This window comes from Macaca nemestrina, chromosome 14 (genome assembly GCF_043159975.1).
Source record: "Macaca nemestrina isolate mMacNem1 chromosome 14, mMacNem.hap1, whole genome shotgun sequence".
In the NCBI taxonomy this organism is placed as follows: Eukaryota; Metazoa; Chordata; class Mammalia; order Primates; family Cercopithecidae; genus Macaca; species Macaca nemestrina.
In genome coordinates this window covers 85,317,316-85,328,761 of record NC_092138.1, presented here as the reverse complement: position 1 = coordinate 85,328,761, position 11,446 = coordinate 85,317,316, and the positions used below count along the sequence as shown (strand labels likewise).

The 11,446-nt window shown below is 47.4% G+C and overlaps 1 protein-coding gene across 5 annotated transcripts in view; it reads right to left on the bottom strand.

Annotated features, from left to right (window-relative positions):
• Window positions 1-11,446, bottom strand: part of LOC105487178 (transmembrane protein 268) — a 46,141-nt gene that overhangs the window by 20,925 nt on the left and 13,770 nt on the right. For 3 of the 5 annotated variants that reach the window (XR_011612800.1, XR_011612801.1, XM_071078233.1), the window contains exons 4-6: window positions 10,472-10,582; window positions 9,250-9,399; window positions 2,386-2,496 (exon numbers count right to left, since the gene is read on the bottom strand). Coding sequence is in view for 3 of the 5 variants with exons in the window: in XM_071078233.1 (XP_070934334.1) it covers window positions 2,386-2,496; window positions 9,250-9,399; window positions 10,472-10,582 (372 nt within the window). In the remaining 2 variants the exon portion in view is untranslated. The remainder of the gene's footprint in view (window positions 1-2,385; window positions 2,497-9,249; window positions 9,400-10,471; window positions 10,583-11,446) is intronic. The other 2 variants (XM_071078234.1, XM_071078235.1) reach the window with 2 other exon arrangements.

The window sequence follows — 11,446 nt, the reverse complement described above, 5'->3', positions numbered from 1 at the left end:
AGAGAAGCAGGGTGAGAAGTCCGTACCCCATCTGTGCCTCCCCTTCCACCCCAGGGGCCAGCCAGGCTAAACTTAACCAGACCGAAATCCTCCACGTTCATGTTACAACATCCTGTCAAGACCACAGCTGCTGCACATCCCAATTGAAATTCTCAGAGAAACTGGTGGCCCTTGTCCCAAACTCCCATCCACTGGCCACCTTCTCTGGTTCCCAGACCTCCTTCCTCTTAATGACTGACCCATGAGGCCCAAAGTCACAGCCTTCTTGCCAACTACTCTCCCAATGTCTTACTCACAAGGGAGGATTTCTCAAATGATTCCTTTAAAGCTTTTTACTATGAAAATTTCCAAGCATATACGGAAGTAGATGACAGCAACCCATCTTCCTGCTGCAACTGTTCGGTCACCTCATGACCACTCTTGTTTCATCTTCATCCTCACTTGGTACCCATCCCCAACACCCCCACCTCCACTGCACCCCCCAGGGAATCTGAAGGACAGAAGGACATCCCAGATAGTGTATCACCTTATCCCAAGACACTATTTTGAAACCGAAAGAATCCAGTTGTCTAAAAAGATGTGTCCATTTTTTTTTTTTTTTTTTTTTTTGAGACAGGGTCTCACTCTGGCAGCCAGGCTGGAGTGCAGTGGTGGGATCACAGTTCACTGCAGCCTTGACCTCCCGTGCTCAGGTGATCCTCCCACCTCAGCCTCCCAAGTGGCTGGGACTATAGGCATGCGACACTATGCCCAGTTAGTTTTTGTACTCTTTGTAGAAACAGTTTGCCATGTTGCCCAGGCTTGTGTTGACTCTTAGATTCAAGCAATCCACCTGCCTCAGCGTCTCAAAGTGCTAGGATTACAGGTATGAGCCACTGTGCCCAGATGATGTGTCCATTCTTTTTTTTGGGGGGACAGAGTCTCGCTCTGTTGCCCAGGCTGGAGTGTGGAGTGTAGTGGCACGATCTCGGCTCACTGCAACCTCCACCTCCTGGGTTCAAGTGATTCTCCTGCCTCAGCCTCCAAAGTAGCTGGGACTACAGGTGCATGCTGCCATGCCCTGCTAATTATTTTGTATTTTTAGTAGAGACAGGGTTTCACCATGTTGCCCAGGCTGGTTTCAAACTCCTGAGTTCAGGCAATCCACCCGCCTCAGCCTCCCAAAGTGCTGGGATTACAGACGTGAGCCACCGCGCCCAGCCCATTCTTTAGTCGTCTATCCATCCACGCATTCATCTAACACATGCCAAGTCACTCTGCATACCAATGGATAAAGGAGATTGGAAGATAAACGAGGCTAAAAAGGACCCCCACATTCCAGGAGCTCCCAGTCTACAATGTCACACTTGAACTGCCGAGAATCTTGTGATGCCATCTGCTTCACTCCAATGTTAGGCAAGATCATCTTATATCTACACCATCTCGGGTGTGATAGGTTCCACAAACATAGGGACCTGCATGTGTTCTCTGCTGCAGCCTCAATCCCTGGGACAGTGCCTGGTACATAATAGGCTCTCAATAAACATTCATGGAGTAACTGAGGCAGGTGCGTGAGGAGCCTCTTCCCAGGTCCCCCGTGCACACCTACCCCTGGGCTCCCACCAGGCAAGGGGCAAAGACTGGTGAGAATGCAGATGTGGTGCCGAGGAGGTTTTGCAATTCCACCGGGTAGATCAGGCATGGATGGAGGAACAGGAGAGTTCAGCCAGGATCAGGAGATCTGCCCTAACTGTGTTCCGACCCACCCTGCGACTCCATACTAGTCACTTTGAGATCTCCCCACAACCTTTGGGGCAAAGAGAATGACCAAGCCAGGCAGACAAGGCCTTCAGCATCTGACCTGCCTCTCCGGCCTCATCTCTCCCCGCTGTGTCACTCTGGTGTAGCCCTGGCCATGGTCAGCTCCATGCAGCCCTTCAAAGGGACCCTGTGTACCTTGCCTCTCAGCCTTGTCGGGGGCTGTCCCTTTGCTATAAGGCCAGAGAGGCTACTGTGAACTATCTCACTGTATGCCTGTCATCCTCTGCCAGGACAGGGACCTTGTATGGGCCCCTCAATGTCGTCAGTGTCCAACCGAGGGCACAGCACATAGGAGGCTCCGTCTGTCTGCTGAATAAATGCCAGGTGAGCAGCAAGGTTTGGGCGCTATCTGCGCTTCCCTTCCAGCCCTGCCACGTGGAGGTTCCAGGCCACTGGTTACAAAACAGAGAAGGTGTCTTGAGGAAGAAACACCAGGGCAGGGAGGAAGGAAAGGGCTGCCGACAGCCATCTCATTAGCAGACTACTGCAGACACTGTGCAGGTTGGGAGAACATGAGGCCACTGCTCTCCATTAGCCCAACGTAAAACTGGGCCATCAGGAAGAGGTCACTATGAGACACAGCACCTGAATCACACTCTGGCATCCTTCCACCGTGTCTGTCACCCCCAGCAGCACCCGATGTCTCAGGAGGGCTCCATTGGCAGCTGCCAGCCTCAGGTCCGTATTGGTGTTGGCCTGTAAGACAAATGCCAGGCCCATCACCAGACCTCCACACTACTGGGGAACTCCCGGGCTCTGGGCAGTAGAAACACACCATCCCACCCCTAGATGCCAAGGGACAATCCCCACCCTCAGGACTGTCCCATTTCCTCCCCTATTAAATGGGCTGGGGTGGAGGCAGGTGCAGTGACTCATGCCTGTGATCCCAGTGCTTTGAGAGACTAAGGCAGGAGAATTTCTTGAAAACAGGGGTTTGAGGCCAGCCTGGACAATGTAGCGAGATGCCATCTCTATAAAAAATTGTTTAAAAATTAACTAGGTGGGGCCAGGCGCAGTGGTTCACGCCTGTAATCCCAGCACTTTGGGAGGCCGAGGCAGGTGGATCACAAGGTCAGCAGTTCGAGACCAGCCTGGCCAACATGGTGAAACCCCGTCTCTACTAATAATACAAAAATGAGCTGGGCGTGGTGATGCACGCCTGAAGTCCCAGCTATTCGGGAGGCTGAGGCAGCAGAATTGCTTGAACCCAGGAGGTGGAGGTACAGTGAGCAGAGATCATGCCACTGCACTCCAGCCTGGGCAACAGAGCGAGACTCCATCTCAAAAAAAAAAAAAAAAATTTGCTAGGTGCGGTAGCATCCACCTGTAGTCCCAATTACTTGGGAGAGTGAGGCGAGAGGATCACTTGAGCCCAGGAGTGTGAGGTTATAGTAAGCTATGATTGTGCCACTGCACTCCAGCCTAGGTGACAGAGTGAGACTCTATCTCTTAAAAAAAAGGAAAGAAAAATAAAATGAGATGGGGGATAGTTGGAACAGTAAATCCAATAGTGTCAGACAGCCCTGGCATAAAGCTCAGCTCTGCTGCTTCCTGGCTATATGACCCTGGACAAGGCATGTCCCTTCCCTGAACCTTATTTTCTTCAGTTGTAGAATAAAAGAATGTCTCAGCCTCCTAGGAATGGAGTGAGACTTCACTGAGATTGTGTGTGATGTACTTAACCTAGGGCCTGGGACTCTGTCAAGGTGCATAAGATATTTGCGGAAGATGGGAGATGAGACGGGTTTGATCTGTTTGAGCTGACACATTAAATCTGTTGTGTAAGTGAAGCACTCGCTCCATCTAGAAAGCACCTACTTTAAAGTATCTAACACAGTGCCTGGTCCTCAGGAGGGTCTCTGGGAATCAGCTTCCTGCTCTCCCACCCAAACCAACGGATGCCACACGTTCAGCTGGAAAAGTGGATGCTAAACAGGTGCGGGAGAAGAGAAGGGACAAGGGGACCTCAAATGCTGGTTTGGGGAAGTGAGTACAAGAGGACTTTCAGACGCAGTTAGAAGAGAGCCTGATCAAGAATAATAGTTCTCAAAAGGGGCAGCACCCTGTAAGGGAGATTCTGGAAATGCAAGAAGGACGCTTTGGTTGTCACAGGGATTGGATGGACAATGCCGGCAGTTAGTGGAGGAGGGCCAGGCGTACTAAACCCATGCCTTCCACTGAAAGACATGTCCTATTAGAAACCATTCTGCACGTTCAAGACTGTCCCCTGGGCTGCCTGGACTCCAAATGTCCCACTGAGCATACATACAGATAAAAAAAATCTACTTAGAATTATCTGGTTGGCAAACATAACTCCAGTTTACATTTATACCTAAAGTGATTTTTTTGGAGGGGAAACCTAGTCTCATTCTGTCACCCAGGTTGGAGTGCAGTGGTACGATCACAGCTCACTGCAGCCTTGACCTCCTGGGCTCAGATCTTCCTGCCTCAGCCTCCCAAGCAGCTGGGACCACACATGCATGCCACCACACTCAGCTAATTTTTAAAATTTTTGTAGAGATGGGGTCTCACTATGTTGCCCAGGCTGGTCTCAAACTCCTAGGTTCAAGCAATTCTCCAAACTCAGTCTCCCAAAGTGCTGGGATTACAGACATGAACCACCATGCCCAGCCACTTAAAGTGATTATTTGCATGAGTTTAATATACACTGAGTTTTCCAGGAATGCCTCTACTATGAAAATTGAGGAATAATTAGATTTTGTTTTGCCTAGATCTGTAGTAAGGAGATTTGGATGTGGATTTGGATTTGATGTGGATTTCTTCCTTTTAGAAATCCACATCACCAACAGTTCAATTCCTAACTCTATCTCTCACTGCCCATATAACCTTGGGCAAATTACTAAACATCTCTCTGTCTCCATCTTCATACCCCTAAATGGAGATAATAATGCCTTTACCTCAGAGGGGTATAAAAAGGATGAAATGAGTTAATCCATGTAGAATAATTGAAAGAATTGAACACTTAACACATATCAGCTGATAATTTCACAGTGAGGATGACAGTGGATTTAAATCATCATGTTTTTACTGTGCCATATTAGCCACAAATAAATATTTGTAGGAACTTGGAACTTCTCATGTGTCCTAGCAATGTGCTATACTCTACAAGGCCGGGACTTGCCTGCCTTTACAAACCTTCCAATCTTTTTTTTATTTAATTTTATTTATTTTTGTTATTTTATTTTATTTATTTTTTATTTTTCTGAGGCAGGGTCTCGCTCTGTCACCCAGGCTGGAGTACAATGGCGCCATCACAACTCACTGCAGCCTTGAACTCCTAGGCTCAAGCGATCCTCCCGCCTCAGCCTTCTAGGACTATGGGCATGTACCACCACACCCCGCTGATTTCATTTTTTGTAGAGACAGAGTCTCACAATGTTGCCTAGCCTGGTCTCAAACTCCTGGGCCCAAGTGATCCTCCCACCTCAGCCTCCCAAAGTACTGGGATTATAAGTGTGAGCCACAATGCCCGGCCCAAACCTTCCAATCCTGAGGAAGGCTAACAGTACACCAAAGGGAAAACAAGACAGTTATGCAAGACATTGAGGCTCTCAAGGACACCAAGTAACAACACAGGGAGGATGCTAACAGTAAGAGTGACAATGGCCAGGAAGAGGGGATCTGCATAGTCCTGAGTGACAAGGGATCCGGGGAGGAGGAGGTCCTGGAGCTGAGACCCAAAAGAAGACCTGAGAAGGGCTGTGTGGCCATGGACTGACTACTTAACCTTTCTGAACTCCCATTTCCTCACTGGCAAACAGAGTTAATAACAATTAATACTTACAAAGCATTTACTTTACACCAGGTACTATTATAAACACTTTGTGTGTCTAAGTCATTTAATTCTCACAATAATCCTATGAGGGAGCTAAAATTATTATCTCATTTTCTAGATGAGGAAACTGAGGCCCTGATAGATTAAATAATTCACCCCAAGTTGCAGAGCTAGCAAATGATGGAGGTATCCTGCCTCCTTATAAGGTTGTTGTTGAGCACAGACGTGAAGCCCCAAGCATACAGCACACAATAGGTGCTCATGAAATGATGGACATTATTAGGAAGAAAAGAAGGAGTCTCCTAAATGGGCAGTGATGATGGCATTGCCAGGATGCACCTGGGACTCCATGCTGCACATAAGCCTTGCTCATTTTCTGGGATCTGTGCCGGGCACAGAGTAAAACCCTGTCTTGGATGGATGGATGGATGGATGGATGGATGGATGGATGGATAGATAGATAGATAGATAGATAGATAGATAGATAGATAGATAGATAATGATAGATAGATCCATGGATGGATGGATGGATGGATGGATGGATGGATGGATGGATGGATGGATAGATGCATGGATGGATGGATGGATGGAGGGATGGATGGATAGATAGATGGATGCATAGATGGATGGATGGATGGATGGATGGATGGATGGATGGATAGATAGATAGATGATGCATAGATGGATGGATGGATGGATAGATGCATGGATGGATGGATAGACAGATGCATGGATGGATGGATGGATAGATAGATGGATGCATGGATGGATGGATGGATGGATGGATGGATGGATAGATAGATGCATGGATGCATGGATGGATGGATGGATGGATGGATGGATGGATGGATGGATGCATGCATGGATGGATGGATAGATGGACAGATAGATAGATAGATAGATAGATGCATGGATGGATGGATGGATGGATGGATGGATGGATGGATGGATAAATAGATGGATGCACAGATGGATGGATGGATGGATGGATGGATGGATGGATGGATGGATGGATGGATGGATGGATGGATAGAGAGAGAGAGAGAGAGAGAGAGAGAGAGAGACAGACAGACAGGCAGACGGATGGAAGGATATATATATATATAGTTGGGACAGTAAATTCAATAGTGTTAGTCCTGGACCAAAGCCCAGCTCTGCTGTTTCCTGGCTGTGTGGCCGTGGACAAGGTCCTGGTACTATCAAGGGCTTCATAAATACCGGCTGAATAAAAGGAGGAAAGAAGAGACAGAGGCAGAGAGCCAAAGCAGGCATTCCCTCCACCATGTGAATTACATCCGCATCCTTGAAGCACCTGTCAGGTGCCAATCTTTTTTGCTTGCTCCTGCTAAATAAAACAAAGCACTTTGCTTCTTCCCCTCCCCAAGACAAAGTTCTTGCTGCAGGAGTAGCCAGCTCTATTTATTTTTTATAGGTCAAACACAAGGGCCATGAAAGTTTCAACAGACCCCAAGGGCAGCATTACTTTATCAGTCTCATGGCAAAGCCCAACAAAGATCCTTTCAGAATGAGTGCACCATAAAGTTCCCATGTGTCTCCGTGAACACACGCACTAAGTGGAATTCACACCCCAAATGCTGATTTACATTTCCCAACATCCTGCCCTCCCTTTCTGAGTCAGGCAAGATCAGAGTCCAGGACTGTGCCAGGGATCAGGGTTCGGAGGAACAGGAACTTCCCAAGTAGGTGGAAAGACAACATAGGTGCAGTAGCAAAGAAATGGTCCCCAAAGATGTCTAAATCCTATTCCCCAGAACCGGTGCGAATGTTGCTACACAGCAAAGGGGAGTTAAAGCCGCTGATGAACTTTATGTTGTTAATCAGCTGACCTTAAAATTAGGAGATTATCTGAGATTACCCAGCTGGCCCAGGGTAATCACAAGGGTCCTTAAAAGTAAAAGAGGGAGGCAAAAGAGCCAGAGAAGGAGATGCAAAAAAGACTAGATCTGCCATTGCTGGCTTTGAAGATGAAGAAAGGGATCACCAGCCAACGAATGCAGAGGACCACTAGAAGCTAAACAAGCAAGAAAACAGATTCTCCCCCAGAGCCTTCAGAAGGAAGCAGCCCTGCCTGTACCTAGATTTTAGCCCAGTGAGACCTATGTCAAATATCTAACCTACAGAACTGGAAGATAATAAATTGTTGTTGTTTTAATTCACTAAGTTCATGATAATTTGTTACAGCAGCTATAGAAAACCAACAGTTTTGGGCCGGGCATGGTGGCTCATGCCTGTAATCCCAACACTTTGGGAGGCTGAGGCAGGCAGATCACCTAAGGTTGGGAGCTCGAGACCAGCCTAACCAACATGGAGAAACCCCATCTTTACTAAAAATACAAAATTAGCTGGGTGTGGTGGCACGTGCCTGTAATCCCAGCTACTCGGGAGGCTGAGGCAGGAGAATCACTTGAACCCAGGAGGCAGAGTTTGCGGTGAGCCAAGATTGCGCCACTGCACTTCAGCCTGGGCAACAAGAGCGAAACTCTGTCGAAACAAAGAGAGAAAGAGAGGAAGAAAGGAAAGAAAGAAGGAGAGAAAGAAAGAAAGAAAGAAAAGGAAAGAAGGAAGGAAGGAAGGAAGGAAGGAAGGAAGGAAGGAAGGAAGGAAGGAAGGAAGGAAGGAAGGAAGGAAGGAAGGAAGGAAGGAAGGGGAGAGAAAGAGAAAGAAAGGAAAGGAAAGGAAAGGAAAGGAAAGGAAAGGAAAGGAAAGGAAAGGAAAGGAAAGGAAAGGAAAGGAAAGGAAAGGAAACCAACAGTTTTCTCTAGTGTAGTGACTAAGAACATGGCTTGGAATCTGAGGCCCTAGCCTTGATTTCCAACTCTGGCATTTATTAGAAGCATGGCTGGGGCTACTCTTTGAGCCTGAATCTAGGGTTCCTCAACTGCAAAAGAAGTGTAACAGCGTCTACCCAGATTTAATGTCAAGGGATTTAATGAGTTAATGTGTTAAGCATTTAACAGAGGACCTACTACATATGATGTGCTCACTACATATCAAAAGACAGACACTGAAGAGACAGAATACAATTAAAATCATACATCAAGCTGGGAAGTATCCACCTCCTTTCTAAACATGATCAGGAACCAGAAGGCTCAGGGTTTGAACCCTGGCTCTGTCACTAACAGTGGGATCCAGGACAAGTTACCTAACTCTCAGACCACCCACCTTGCTTCAAAGGTCATTGCTGGGATTAGAGACATGACTGTCAATAGAGCACAGGAGGGAATAACATAAATTACCTCTCCCCAGAGGTCAACTTCAGGCACCTTGTGCTGCAGGGTGGGTTCAGTAACCCTCCCTTGTTCACAGGGCTGTTGTGAGCACCCAGCGGGAGGAAGTGCATGAAAGGGCTCAGTTAACTAAAGTACTGTCAGGATATGGGCTATTAGTGCCCTCCTCCCACATTCTCAAAACACAGCTTGCTTCCAGAAAAACAATCCACAGGGATTAGACAGAAAAAGCAGAGAGGACAATCACATATACGATTTGATTTCTTTTAGTCACTGGGCTTATGGGCTAGTGTGAATTTTCATGGCCAGGGAAATTCTTTGAGGGAGGCAAAAGAGAAAAACCTGATTCTCACGCCTGCACCGCCCTTCTGGAGGGAGCATGGCAGGGATCTCCAGACATCTCACCTTCTTCTGCTGTCTCTCAAAGACCAGCACAAGAGTCAGGGTCAGGCTCACCGCGGCCAGGGTCACGAGCAGCATGCCAGCCCAGTGGTTCCCTAAGGCAAACATCTGACTGGTAGAGTAGATATTAGCCCACACCACCACGTAGAAAACCTGCAAGACGCCAGACAGAGATCATGGTCAGGAACTTCAGTCCTCACATAAAGCAGCTCCATTCAAACGGACACCCTTCAGACACTACTGACACCCTCCTTGGATTCAGACAGCTCACAGCACCAGTAAGAGAGTGATACGGACATCTAGGTCTGTGAGAATGAGCTCATGTTCCTTGTTCATAAGCAAAAAATAGACAAAAAGGGTTAGCAGCTACCCCTAATCCTTGTTTACCTTAATTTTAAATAAAACAGAAAAACACAGGTGTATCCAAAGTGAGACAAGTATCAGTTCAAAGACCACAATGATCCTTCAACTACTACATGGCTTTGGACAATGTATAACTCCTCTAAGTCTCAGTTTCCTCATCGGTAAAATGGGGATAATAACACCTATTTCACAGCATTGTAACAAGGGTTAACAAGGTCACATAAGTAGCAGCCCAGCACTCACCAGGTAATGAATCAATGCTGGTTCCCACCCTTTTCCCTTCTCCCTGGAAATGGGACCTGGGAGTCAGGTGTGCTATCTGACCATTTATACATACAAAACAGCAGCAAATCACAGTGCTTCTGAGCACAGACACTGAAACCAGACTACCTGGATTTAAATTCTGGCTCTGTCATTTATGTATGTCAGTGTTTATATGTATCAATATGAAGATGTATATTTTTCACATTATATATACAGATGTGTATACACACACACATAGAGCTGAAATAACCCATCTGTTGAGCAGATGGGGAAACCAAGTTCCGGAGAGGAGGAAAATCTTGGCCAAAGCCAGACATTGAGTCCAGAGCCTGGGTGGATCTGCAGACTTCCAATCCCAAGTTCTGCCCACAGTAAACCCTGACTCCCATCCTTTATGCAAGGACCTGGTTACAACTCTCTCCCATAAATTTCCGCTGATCCCAAATCAATGTCCATACGTGCTGCTCGTTTCCAGGCACCTGGGCCAACAGCCCCCAAGCCTGTGACCCACACCAGCAGTCTCCAAGACACGGTGCTGAATTTGGTGGTGCCACAAGCTGTCAGGGCAGGGTCAGTGTGCGGGCCACCTCCCCCTTACCACAGCAAAGGCCAGCCGCATAGGCCTCGAGTTGTAGATAATATATCTTCTCACTTGGGGCTCCAAGAGAGCACTCTCAGCCAGGCTCCTATACTGGTCGGCCGGGACCTGCTTGGAACCCAGGGAAAGAGATCAATTAGCCACAGGACAGCCAGTTTCCAGTTCATGTGACTATCATGTGGAAGGGGGATTAGGCACATTCTGGGCTGTCCCAGAGGCAGAATGAGGAGCTTGGAGCACTGGAAGTCACATGGTGCAGCTCTCAGCTCAGGGAAGAACCGGCATCACGACATCTGGAGAAGGATCCATACAGCCTCAGACTCAGTACCTTGCAGCAGACACAGAAGCCTGATGGTTAAGGCACAGGCCCCAGAGTCAGACAGCCCTGGGCCCAAACTCTGGCCCTGCCACTCATGTGCTGTGTGACCTGGAGCAAGTAACCCCACTCCTCTGAGCCTCAGTTTTCTCCTCTGTAAAATAAGCATAATAAAAGTACCCACTTTGTAGAACTAAGGTATATATTAAATGAGATAATATATGTACTGTGCTGAGCAAAGGGCCAGTCCCTCAGTGAACACTCAATATAGAGTTGCCATTATCAATACTGCAATATCAATATCTATTAATGCCGTCCAAAAGACTGAACACTCACATCTTCCTGCTCAAACAAAAGTGTCTATAGAATATAAAGGCCCTGTGAGAGTAGACCTAAGAAAACACAACTTAACCATTAAAATTATATTTAGGCTGGGCACAGTGTCTCATGCCTGTAATCCCAACACTTTGGGAGAGCAAGGCGGGCGGACTGCTTGAGCCTAGGAGTTCAAGACCAGCCTGGGCAACATAGCAAGAGCCTGTCTCTTTTTATAAAAATAAAAAAGAAGGCCAGATGCAGTGGCTCACGCCTGTAATCCCAGCACTTTGGGAGGCCAAAGCAGGTGGGTCACAAGGTCAGGAGTTCGAGACCAGCCTGGC